Below are 13,405 nucleotides of genomic sequence, written 5' to 3' on the forward strand. Positions count from 1 at the left end.
TTTTTGTCGTTTTAGAAGTGGAGCTTCTATATAGTTCAAAATTCTGATCCGTCTGTCCAGCTATCTGTAAGAAACAATATTGGAGAAACGCCATTTTCTCGGCTCCTATTCATGATAACGGTTGAAACTTCTTATACACACCCTCAACATCATGTTATAGTACAAAACTTCTATATTGACGGATAGACATAAGACTTTTTAGCACCTGATTTGTTTTTCTGTTTATTTTCTTGAAATCCTTTGATATTTTTGTGCTTTTCTGCTTATGGATGTTGTTATCCTTGTTGCCATTATAAAACTCTTTGCAGATATGACAATATACGATGGTGATATCACACTGAGAATTATTACTTACACGGACCAGGCTTTTACTTCTCTTTTACATCTTGCATACAAATTTCATAATATCTATGGTTGCTACTCTATAAATAGTACCTTCCCTCCGTCTGACTGATTCTCAAAACCACACTCAATGCTGTTATGTCAGGCCAGTGACATGAATAGAAAAAGTAGAGTAATATATTAAGCCATAAACAGACCATACTTTTTACCAAGCACAGGTAGGACATTCAGACAAAGGACGTGCAATCATTTCTTGTTTTATTATAAAAAATGTTTTTTTTTCACTTGACAGTGTTGCGATTCTTGGACATAATTGGAAATTTTGTATTGATAAAATATGGATGTCAACATCCTTGTTAATGAGGTAATAACAAATTAGTAATTTACAGAGAAATTAAATAATACCAATTAGTCAAGATAATAATGGGCTTGATAGGACATTGGAAAATAAATTTAATTTTCCTCCAATGTATAATAGGAAATCATGCCTTTATTAGCTAGCTAATAAGGAAGAAATTAATATAAATAAATTTCAACGTCGTTGTTCTATCCCTGGCTTCCCTGGAATTACGTGCACATATTAACAAGTTAAGAGTTTATTACAAAGATTTATTGACAATATTAATTTGATAAATGCCCTATTGGAGAGCGATAGGACAAAGGGATAAGACAATGGCCGATAAATTGATGTAAATCCCTAATGATGATACACAAAATTATCCCTTCTTTAAATTAAAATTACCGGTTGAAACGTTTAAATACTCAATTTAATGGATCAATCAATTAAAATTCACCAAAGACTCCAAAGTTGTTGAGCCAACGAATAAGATAATGTTATTATAAAACTTTTGGGACTAGTGTAAAAACAGCCAATTGTCCCCTCTCTCTCTCCTGATAGGGCAACTGAACAAAATGAAACAAGGATGACAACATCCATAAAAGCGAAGCTCTGAAACGGTAAAACAAACGGAGATTAACACTTGTATAGTGTCAGAACTGAATAATAATCAGAATATAAATGTATAAGAGTCAAAGCAAAATTGTATGTAAATTTGTTAAAAACTGTTTGATACAGGATAATGTTTATGGACATACTTACATTTTTAGGACTTGATTATAGAGTTGCTTCGCTTATAACATTAAACTTTGTTGTCCCAGGAATTAATATACCAAAATTCAGATCAATCAATATGTTTAAAATGGACGTACGGACATTTTGGTAATAATTATAGAGTTGCTATGCTTTCTAAATCGTACCTAACTACTAAAGAAAACACCATGCAAAGTTTGAAATCGATAGGACAATTCTAACATGCCTAAATTAACGAAAAAAGCTATCCGTTACGGACGGACCGACCCTAATTATAGAAAAGCTTCGCTTTTAAAGATTTTCTAATTTAATACATCTGGGGATGGTCAAAATCAACATACAACCATACTGTTGTAGAAGGTCCCAATGAAAAAACACCTCAACTATTGCAGACAACCAACCCTATTGTGGCCGACCTTTGTCTAAATATCCTAATTGGGCGATTTACCTTAAAGTATCTAGAGAACACAGAGCCCATCCCAGAGCCATGTTTTAAAATAAATACAAAATAATGGGGCGGGTTTATTTTTTGTGTGTTAGTGTTTAAATTTAGACAGGTTATATTGAGCCCCACAGGTATAGGCCCCACAGCTCAGGGTCAGGCATTAATAAATAGGAAATCCCCCCATCATATTAATTGTTTTTAAACAGGGATGTTTCTGTGCTAGCTCGGCATTTTGAAGGACAGAACCGCAATATATGTTGCACATCTGACATAGCAGCAGTAAATATGTAGCAATAAAGTGTGGTTCGAACCCATTACCTACAGGACTACGGATTACTGTGGAACTTTTCGTACTGTTATTGTGGTCTAATGAACGTTTATTTCCAATACATTCATAAATTCAGTGTATAATTTGGTTCTTGTAAGTTTACATGAAAGATATCTTCCAAAATATATAAATCAATATTGATTAATTCCATAATATGTTTTGTATTAGTTACTTACTTGAATGGATAACAATGTATTGAGAAAGCTAAAATTAACTTTTAGTACTCTTTAATACAGTTATTCCGTCCATCAAATCAAACTTAAGTAGGAAAATATTATAAACTAGCGGTTACGCCCTTAGAAGACTTTTTTTCATTATTTTGAAATAAACCGCATAGGTTTAGCGGTTAGTGAGGTCTTAAGATACAGACAGACACACATATCTTAAACTTTCTTTTGACATAATACTTTCAATGTAACTTTACAAAGTGTCTCAAAAAAATCAACCATGTGACGTCATAAGAATGAGGCATTATCCATCTATTTTTTAGAGGTTTTCTTTCCACTTCTCCTCACACATGGCTGATTTTCGAGACACTTTGTGAAATTACATTTTAATACACTAATTATGGAAAAGTTTGTCATTGTCAAAAAATAAATATTATTTTAAAAAATACTTTTCGCTTAAAATTGAGTAATCCATTCACGCTTCTAACTGTGTAAATTGGTCAACTGCATGGTAGGTTCGATTACCAATAAATCCTGAATTATAATGCTTTATAACAAAGTTGGTTGGCATTATATCTTAGCCTTTCTTCGTAGATATATTGATAAACAGTGGCCAAACAAAGTTTAATTAAGCTGTACAGTGAAAGAACAATGGAGAAAATTTTTTGGGAATGGTCCCTTTCGTAACATCGCCCCATAAGGGGCGATTCGTCGTATTTTAAAATGGCTCTTTATAGGTTATTTTAGGTTAGGTTAGGTTATATTGGGTTAGGTGATTGGCCCCGCAGGGTAAGAGCCCCCCGCATGGGCTAGAAATATGAGAAAAGCTAATGTGAAAAATACGAAGAATCGCCACATAAGGTGCAATGTTACGAATGGGACTATATCCAAATTTTCCCCTTGGATTTAGAAATGACTAATACCTAAACAAAGCTCTCAAAAAATATTGTTAAGCTATCGGATCTGCCTTTTACAAGGTCTTTCTATGCACATACAATTACCTACATTAATAGAAGCAGCTTGTAGTGCCATTAAAAAATGACATGTCTTACAATACTAATGGCCAATGATAGGCCAATATCATTTTAATTGACCAATGTTAGGCCAGTATGACAACATTTTTATTGGCACTATATCTTATTTTTAATTTTATTTGTAAGTTATAGAGTAGCAAAGCTAAACTGTATTGTTTTTAAGTAGATTTAACTAAACTGTTAATTTAGGTTTACTCAACTAATTTTCTTTATTTTCTGACCATTTCAAGTAAAGGTGTATTTGCATTCCAGCCTAAAAAAAAGTATAAAAATTAACATAATGTTTACCATGTGTGTTCATGTGTGAAGAAATCCAAAATTACTTAACCGATGATCTGACAATTTTCCTTGACGCTTTGTCTTAGTCTAGGATTGTATAAAAGGAAGGACATTCATCATGCCAATTTTGAGATTTTAATGTCCATTAAAATCTCGGAAAATGGCGGGACTTACTGTTTTTCAATTGTCAAGAAAGTTACATGAAGCAATTGGGGCTTATATTCATGAATAACTAACAGTAAAGTGTTAAACAGTAATTTACGTTTTTAGATTTTATATGGTGAAAAACAGATCACATTTTTGAAAAACCTTTTAAAATATACTTTGATGTAGAATAGTTGCTCTATAAAAGTAAATAGTAAATAATCATTGTAATATGACAACTAAATCATGTTAAAATTATGTAAATGATTGTATTTTCAAAATCGACATGCATACTTTTTGATAAAGGATTATGCTGCTCTCTTTCTCCTTATCGATTGTACAAACTGTTACGTCTGATAACACGACACAAACTTTGAAGTTCATAAGACAATTCTAGCATGCCCACGGACGGAAGAACCGACCCTAATTTTAGAGAAGCCTACGCTGTTTAAAATGAATTCCTGTTACTTTGTAGGAACACTAAAATTGCAGAAATTAAAAGTCCTGGAATAAATTAGGCTACCTACTGTTTTCAATTCTAGTAAATGTCACCACATGCCACAGTTTTTTCTTGAATTTGGCAGCTTTTCTATAATTAGGGTATGTCCGTCCGTCTGTAACGGTTAGCGCATTCCGTGTAACGATTAGCTCTTTTCGTTAATTTAGACATGTTAGAATAACACCAACTGTAATAAGCAACCGATTATCACTTGTAAAATTTGATATATGAAATTTATATTTAACTAGCGGATACGCCCCTATAGAGGCCTCTATTAAGGGGCTCTTGAGTGAAGTGAGATAAATCGAATACTTACTTCCTGCGCCCCTAGTATTTAATCTGGAAAGGCAAAGCTCGATAAAACGTTAGGACAAACGAACATGAACACTTGTAGAGTGTCAGAATGACATTTTTGTAATGATTATAGAGTTGCTGCTACACTTTCTAAATCGTACCTAACTACGACAGTAACTATCATACAAAATTTGAAATCGATTCTACATGAGCTACATATAAGAGCTATTTCATTAAGGAAAGACAGACCGGTCCAAGCTATGGAAAAGCTACGTTTTTTAAATGATTATTATTAATTTCAAAATTATTTTCTTAAAAACTTATCCCAAAACTTGAAATGTCGTCGTTTAAGTCTTTCCCGCGGCCAATTTGGTATTTGTTGTGCAATATGGTGGAATTTCAAAAAATACATTAAACGTGTCTCTAGGAGCATTTTGGCAAGCGGCCCAGGTCGTTCGGAATGAAACGTGGAAAGACAAGGATAAAAAGTTAATATGAGAAGTCTAAAGTGACACAGTTTGAGAGATCTTAAGCGAATTATGTGAAAAAATTCGCTCGTAGTATTGAATAAAAAGTAAAAGGGCTGATGTAGAAAGCCTGGAGAGTTAGCAGACAGAAAAAATTAAATTAACCTTAGTTGTCAGCTACGGCCGTTAGATGGCGGTAGAGAGACGTAGTATAGAGGGAGTACCTCTTGCGGCGTATTCGTGCATTATAAATGATATACAGGCTGTATGAAGCGGCAGGGGCCGACAATGATGTACAGGCACGTTTATATACTCTTAACTGAGTGGTAGTAGAGGAGGACTCTACGTATGGCGGTACAGGCCAGATAAGTTTCTCAATTGCGATAGGCAGATTGTGAGACGGAACGGTACAAGTTTAGATTAAAACCACGAGGGGTGGTTGTTGTCAAGCTGAGCGCGAAAGCAAGTAGTCATACACACACACACGCACACACACACTTACACTCGGACTACAGGGGCCGAGAGAAAGCTCGCTGTTTTACTTCATTCTTTATCTGACCATTGAACGAACAACATCTAAATACAAAAGTGAAAGAATAAAGAATAAAGGATAGTTGAAACATAGATTTATGCTACAAAGTCGCTTGTGATATTAATCGTTTAAGTTTTTTCTAAAAATTTATTTTTTGTAGCATTAGTTTCGCAATCCTTTATGAAACGATAATATTAATTGTATATGTAAAGTGAATTAATCTTTTTAAATGAGAAAGTAGATTTAAGTTTCGAGAATGGTTTTTTATAAGGATAAAATATTTCAGTTTAGATAGTGGTATGTAAATCAGAATTACCTAAGATTCAAAATTAAGCACGTTTTCGTAAAAAATCGACAAACGAACGTTTCAATTGTACGAATAAGCGTTCAACTGTGAATTTTTATCGAAAATTTTCTATCGAAAATGTGCTTATTTAAGATTGATGAACGAAAATTTGTTAAACGATTCGAATGAAGCACATAAGACAAAGAACTTATTCTGTTCCTATAAATCCTTTAAATTTACCATTCTCGAAACTTCTGGGTTACTTTAGATGGAACAGATTTACTCGTTCCGAGTCTTTCCGCGTTTTATTTCGATCGAGCTTCGGACAATATGACAAAATTGAGTAGGTACACGTTCCAAACGGATTTTTCTGGAATTCAAGCTATGAAATAATAATGTGAGGTTTTCATTGAAGTATTTAAAACGAAAAAGAAAATTGGTATTTGTTGTGCAATATGGTGGAATTTCAAAAAATACATTAAACGTGTCTCTAGGAGCATTTTGGCAAGCGGCCCAGGTCGTTCGGAATGAAACGTGGAAAGACAAGGATAAAAAGTTAATATGAGAAGTCTAAAGTGACACAGTTTGAGAGATCTTAAGCGAATTATGTGAAAAAATTCGCTCGTAGTATTGAATAAAAAGTAAAAGGGCTGATGTAGAAAGCCTGGAGAGTTAGCAGACAGAAAAAATTAAATTAACCTTAGTTGTCAGCTACGGCCGTTAGATGGCGGTAGAGAGACGTAGTATAGAGGGAGTACCTCTTGCGGCGTATTCGTGCATTATAAATGATATACAGGCTGTATGAAGCGGCAGGGGCCGACAATGATGTACAGGCACGTTTATATACTCTTAACTGAGTGGTAGTAGAGGAGGACTCTACGTATGGCGGTACAGGCCAGATAAGTTTCTCAATTGCGGTAGGCAGATTGTGAGACGGAACGGTACAAGTTTAGATTAAAACCACGAAGGGTGGTTGTTGTCAAGCTGAGCGCGAAAGCAAGTAGTCATACACACACACACGCACACACACACTTACACTCGGACTACAGGGGCCGAGAGAAAGCTCGCTGTTTTACTTCATTCTTTATCTGACCATTGAACGAACAACATCTAAATACAAAAGTGAAAGAATAAAGAATAAAGGATAGTTGAAACATAGATTTATGCTACAAAGTCGCTTGTGATATTAATCGTTTAAGTTTTTTCTAAAAATTTATTTTTCCCACCCTCCCACTCCCTTAAATTTTTTCATCAATATGTTTTAATTTTATAGCAATTTCTTTATATATTTTTCCTTTTCATAAATCGTCGGTTTTTTACGCACGTGGTTTGTGATAGGGCAGTAATAGATAGTTTTATGATTCAAATTTCAAATTTTATGTTATAAGACTTAATCTAAAAATTTTTTATAGGGGTCAATTTTAATGTCGATTCGATTTATTTCCTTTAAACAATAGTTTTTTATTCATAATGCTTTGTTTATTTTTATATGAGTTCATTCTAGATTTTTTGACTTATATTATATATAATTTTTCAGATTTTTTATCATAAGCCTTTGTTTCTATCTCGTACGGCGCATATTCACACATAAGATGGCCGACGGTGAGGATGAGATGCAGCTGCCACATTTGGGTGACATAGCCCAAGAATTGCCGGCATTTGAGGATGAAAACGGTTTCGAACCTGTATCTCCAGGTATTATTTTAATTAACAGATTATTGGCTATTAAGTATAGAGTTTTTCTTGTAATCACGTATCTTGATATAAACCTATGGTTATATACGTTACATCAATGCTTGTTTTTTAAAAAAAAAAAAAAAAATTCATTCGACTCGTGCATACACTTGTTTAAGACACAGTAATATATAAATTTACTTTAGCTGAATTGCAAATCTGTCGACTACATTCATGGTTTTTCATTTCGGACATGTTTTGTTTAGTTTTAACCGTTCAAAATAGCTTTTTTGCAATGTATAAATGAAAATCGATAATGGAAATAGCTTTTTAATTTTTAGCAGCGGACGTAGATGATGATCCTGCCGTTGATAGTGACGAAAGTGTCCATGATCAAGAGGATCAGATTGACGCTGCTCATGCGCAGTTTCATGAATCACAACCAGCTCCTATGATGGATGAAATTGCGGAGGCGGATCGAATGAATGATGGAAACGGAAGAGATCCAGCGGAATTGTTGGCCATGCTAGGTGATGATGCACCAATGGGTGCCAGACCGTTTCGTGCTTCCACACCTCTCATTCCAGCACCTCAATCGTACATTCAACAAGAAAGGGCCAGATATGGTCAACATGATCATGTTAATAGAGTAGCACAGCATCACCCTCAGCATTTACCACAGTGTCGGCCTGGCCCAGTTCATTATCCATCTCAGAATCAGGCAATGAATTTTAGTAATGTTAACATAAATGCGGCACCATACATGGCAGGAGGCGCGGCAGCTAGGCCACAACCGCAGCAAAACGGCGAACGCATACGCCATAGGTCGGAGGAACTACCCAGAGTGCCGACAAAATCAGCTCAGTCTGTCATGCCTCCACGCGGTACATGTCATGACCGAGGATCAGCGGCTGACAGGCCCTTGTCTGTCGATAATTCGGGTCAGGTACCAAACAGTGCCCTTATCGACGTGATTCGCATGCTAGTCAGCGACAGAAATCAGAAAAACCAGCAGAGCACCAGTGCTTCCCAACCATCGACCAGCAATGGTGTTGGCGTTGTCCAGCAACAGCAAGTTCAACAGCAGCAGAGGGCTGGCATGCAAGCGCCTCAAGCAGCCAATTTTCAACAGGCTACGCCGTTTCCCCAAGGTTGGCAGATGGTCGCGTTACCAAGCAGAAGACTTGTCGCAGGCGTGCCTACAAAAACGAAGCCGCCCGGTTTCTGCCTAGTACATTATGCTGTTACGCAACAAACCAGACTGGGAAAAATAACTGAGGTCAATGCGCAGAATTGCCGTGACTCCAGTTATTTGAGGTTGATGCAGAAGACTGGCCTCGATCTATTGTCTGTTCAGAATTATATCGAGGATGCAGTTCGCGAGCTTTACAATTTGTATTTGCCCCCTGAGGCCCACGCCACCGTCCATCGCAGTATGGAGTTCTCGCTTATGGCCATCGAGCTGCTCAAGTTCATGAGTCTCTACATGAGCTTGACGTTTACAAACAGCCCCTCGGTGGTTGTCAAGTTTGCCTGCAACGATAATCGTGAAGTTCTGCAGGGTGAGAGGCTCACCAGATTAAATACTTTGCGCAAGGAGCATGAAGAAAGTGAGAAGCGCAGACGGGACAGAGAGCGAGAGGCCAGGCCATCTGCGAAACGCTTCACTGGCACGTGCCACAATTGCCAGAAACAAGGCCATAGAGCCTCCCAGTGCACAGCTCCTAAGAAGAAGGATTGAAGCGAGGCTTCGAGTTCCCCGGCCATAGCGGTACTTCCATCTACCAAAGCCGAGGAGCTCCTCATTGACGATGTTATCGCTCCACTCGATAACGATAATTTACCTGACACAAAAACTATTGACTTTAACTCCAATGGTAACATTGAAATCGACGACAATACTTCTGTTAAAATTGTTACCAGTGACTTAGTCGTAAGTTCTTTAAGTGACATATCTGACCAAGAATTTGCGGCTTTTATTGACAAAGAAATTGACCGGTTGCAAGATCTGGGTTTCGGTCCAGTTGCAGGAGGGATCCATGATCCAAAGGCCCAGTTATTTTATAAACAGATTTTAAACGCCAGTGATTCCGTTTTAGAATTATTAAGAAACGGTTACAAACCGGACATAGTTACTCCTCTTCCTGAGGCGACAGACCTTAGGAACAACATGAGCGCGTTGCAAAACATTCAATTCGTTCAGGCAAAGACAGACAAATGGGTTAAGGAGAACATTGTTAGGAAAGTCGATTATAAACCATATTTTGTCAACCCTTTGACGGTGGCGTCAAAGTTGGATAGTGAGGGTAACGTGAAATTACGTCAGTGTTTAGATTTGTCACGTACACTGAACGACTGTTTAAGAAAAGTTTCTATGAAAATGGAGGATATTTCCATGGTTCTTCCCAGAGTCACGCCCGGCTGCTGGATGTCCGTGTTGGACATCTCAGCGATGTATTGCCATTTGGCATTACATCCAGAGTTCCGTGGTTTATTCGGCTTCGCGGTTGTCAACGCCTCTGGCACGCGGGAGTTCTATGAGTTTTTAACACTGCCATTCGGCACAGGTTAGTTTTTGTTTTATTTCCTAATTCAATCAATGGCATTATTTCGATGCGCAAGCGTTAAAACGCCTAAGGATAGCGATGTCTGTTGTCCTAATCAGTACAATATGAAATGTATTTGACAACCTTATGCATACCAAAAACCAAAAAACGAGTGTATAGTTTTTGTTTTTTACGTTTTGGTAGTGTTTTTCTTAAGAAATGATCGAGCGTCGAATTTAAATTGTACATATTTTTTAAAATTTGATCCATAAGAATGCAATATTTTTTGTCAGGACCAGCCACACACATAATGAATTCTCTGATAGTCCCCATACGAAGATTCTGCCACGCTCGAGGCATAGACTTGTCAACATTTGTTGATGACTCGTTCAATTCAGCCTTGTCTAAAATTAAAGGATTGGCTAGCCTTAAGTTCATAAAATTTGTGTTCGAAAGCACAGGCTGGACATTAAACTTATCGAAATGTGTCGGGCCTACTACTTCTTTGTGTTACCTGGGCTTTAATTTAGACTCAATTTCTATGAGAATCAGTGCTCCCCTAATGAAGATAATAATTCTCACAAATGACATTAACGCTGCCATTTCAAAGGCTGACAAGGTTGGCGTAATATACGCCAAAGAATTAGCGCATATCCTTGGCGTATGTTGTCACCTTCTCCATTCTCATGGGAGTATAATGAGAGTGGTGACTAGATCATGCCAGCAGACACTCGGATTGACTGTTCAGGAGCATGGATGGTCCGGGTCTTTAGCTATAAACGATAGAATGTTACAAGAATTCGAAATGTTGAAGGTTTATCTAATAAGGTGTGTACATTCGAGTTTTTAGTTTTCGAAACATTTTTAAGAATTTTTATGTCTTATTTTTCCCCTGGCATTTTACGAATGTTTTGTTTAATTTCGGTTGCATTTTGACGTTTAGTTAAATATGAATATACACTTAAATATTCTTTGTTTTTATTTCAGTTTCAACGGACAACCTGTCAACAAGTGTAATGTTGTCATCAACATTATCCAACCTGCGAAGCAGGCAGTTTTGCTGGAAGCTGTAGATCCTTTAGACATCTCACAGATAGAATCCATCATGGTCTCTGATTCAAGCGAATCCAGAGCTTATGTATTTGAAGCGGAGCAACTTCGTTTCATTAAAGAGTTTCCATTTGAATACGACGAAATGCAGCAGTCTAGTACACTGCGAGAGTTGTTGGCAGTTGTGAAAATGTTTGAACAGGAATCATTTCTCCAGCAAAACAGACACAAAACAGTGGTTTGGTGTACGGACAATCGCGGTTTAGTTAGTATTTTGAACCGCGGCTCTAGAGTAGAAATTCTGCAGCGTCATGTGATAAATATCAAGTTAGTCCAGCTACAATTTGACATTATCCTTTTGCCAGTATGGCAAAGGAGGAGCACGTTGCTGCTAAAAATCGCTGACGAGGGATCTAAAGTAAGTAACACCGACGAGTGGTCGGTAGCCCTCGAGGATTATAATCTAATATGTGAAAAATTTATGGTCATGCCGGAAATCGATCTCATGGCCAGCGCGGCCAATACAAAATGTTCGGCGTTTTATTCAAAGTTGCCGGATAAAACGGCATTAGGCACTGACTTTTTTATACAAGAATTGGATAATAGGCTTGTCATGTACATATGTCCTCCAGTTAAAGTTATAGTTCCAGCATTACATAAGATCTTGAGTATACCGTCCGCCACTATCGTTTTTGTTATTCCCTTTTGGCAGTCTGCTTATTTTTGGTCGCAGTTTATTGAAGCTGGAAAATTTAAGTCTTTCATAAAAAGAATTTTTGTGTTTAAGACCTTTTTTACATCAGAAGCAGCAGATTGTATGTTTAAAGGGAATTGTAATTTTTCTATGATAGCTTTATTAATTAAGACCTGAGTTGTGTATTTTCAGCTAATAGAAATGTTTCATTTATTGGGCCACGATATTTCCTTGAAAAAATTTGAGTAAATATACAGATAAGACTGTATTAGATCATAAGGGGAGGTTAAATTCTATTTTCGCCATGACGGAAAGATGTAGTAGGACTCAAAGATATTTTTCATTCGTACCCAATAAAATGATATCATTTCCTTGCAGATACAATTATTTTAATTTATGTATTAATCTGATTTGTAAATCTAGAATTCTGTAATAACCATACAAGTCCAAAAAAGCGCAGGAACATGAAAAGCATTTTTTATTTTATTTTAGACACATTATTCTAAATTCAGCTAGTTTGTTTGAGCAGATTAGATTATGTATACCTATTAGAGAAATCCTGCTTGTTTTGGACTTTTTGGTTTGTTATAAATATTTTTATATCCATCCCTATCTTGTTAACGTTCGGTCTTTCCATGAAAGTGCAATCTGAAAATTATTCTAGTCTGTGATACGCTCTGAAAATTTAATATATATTTGTGGCTGTTTCAAGAAATGGGTTTACAATTTTAATATTTGGCCTTTTTTAGTAATTGATTCCGAATGGATTCATATTTGTGTATATTGATTTTTTACAAATTAAACTAGTCTTTCGGAGATTTGTTAGTTGATTTCTCATATTTGTATACCCATTTCAGACTTTTTATTAGAGGAATCTGCGGCAATCAGTTTAAAATGGGTCGCGCCGGATTTGATCCAGCTTATCGGGCCAGAGGGCAACAGAGACCTATGAGAGGCAAGTATATTTGTTCATATGATACAGAATCGGGTAGCAAGACAGGAATCAAATGTTTTTTCGGCTATTAGGATTGATAGCTTTTAATCTCAGATCTATGATACAACAAACAAAAAATTTTTTTGTTAACATACAATGATCGGTTTCGACGCAGGTTTTTCTTTGCATTCAATTGGATGAATAACTTTTTCCATAAGAGATGTTTAACGTGTAAGAAGTTCATTTTTTACTTAGATCTATAGTTAATTTAATCTATATTTTTAGTCGGAGAGGGTCTTCCTGCTCGGATTTCACAAAGGCCAGCTCTGAGAATCATGAGGGCAGCGCGAGGCCTGAACTTATCGCCGACAAAGAGTCGAGATGCCAAACTATACACGTCGTCCCGCGCCCAGTCTACCACGAGTGTACATTCACAGGTAGTGGAGGTGTTTCTCGCCTACCTGCGCAAGAGGAATCTACCGGCAACCACGTTCCGGGAAAGGGTGTTGCAGGACTTCATCCATTATCTTGAGGATATAAGGAAGCCTTACTCTTTTCTCAAACAAGTTTGTGGAAGTTTGAAGGCATGGTCATATATAA

At 36.6% G+C, this 13,405-nt stretch overlaps 3 protein-coding genes across 3 annotated transcripts in view; all 3 read left to right on the plus strand.

The window, feature by feature from the left end:
* The window catches only part of LOC145304256 (E3 ubiquitin-protein ligase RNF25), a 119,315-nt gene that overhangs the window by 86,502 nt on the left and 19,408 nt on the right, over nucleotides 1-13,405 (plus strand). The window lies entirely within an intron of this gene.
* LOC145304346 (uncharacterized) lies at nucleotides 7,283-9,322 on the plus strand. The gene is made up of 2 exons (XM_080146215.1): nucleotides 7,283-7,602; nucleotides 7,923-9,322. The coding sequence occupies exons 1-2, from the start codon at nucleotides 7,500-7,502 to the stop codon at nucleotides 9,320-9,322; spliced, it is 1,503 nt and encodes a 500-aa protein (XP_080002341.1). The 5' UTR covers nucleotides 7,283-7,499.
* LOC145334964 (uncharacterized) lies at nucleotides 9,752-11,557 on the plus strand. Its single transcript, XM_080180605.1, has 2 exons — nucleotides 9,752-10,148; nucleotides 11,115-11,557. Exons 1-2 carry the CDS (start codon nucleotides 9,752-9,754, stop codon nucleotides 11,198-11,200), a joined length of 483 nt encoding a protein of 160 aa, XP_080036731.1. The 3' UTR covers nucleotides 11,201-11,557.

Source organism: Acartia tonsa, chromosome 13 (assembly GCF_053477335.1).
Source record: "Acartia tonsa isolate MP-2025a chromosome 13, ASM5347733v1, whole genome shotgun sequence".
Lineage (NCBI taxonomy): Eukaryota > Metazoa > Arthropoda > Copepoda > Calanoida > Acartiidae > Acartia > Acartia tonsa.

Excerpts from the sequence above, each read along its gene's own strand:
- LOC145304346 (XM_080146215.1), top strand. The coding sequence starts at position 7,500 with ATGGCCGACGGTGAGGATGAGATGCAGCTGCCACATTTGGGTGACATA. Across the intron at positions 7,603-7,922 it reads TTTCGAACCTGTATCTCCAG|CAGCGGACGTAGATGATGAT; the intron begins GTATTATTTTAA and ends TTTAATTTTTAG.
- LOC145334964 (XM_080180605.1), top strand. The coding sequence starts at position 9,752 with ATGAGCGCGTTGCAAAACATTCAATTCGTTCAGGCAAAGACAGACAAA. Across the intron at positions 10,149-11,114 it reads AACACTGCCATTCGGCACAG|TTTCAACGGACAACCTGTCA; the intron begins GTTAGTTTTTGT and ends TTTTTATTTCAG.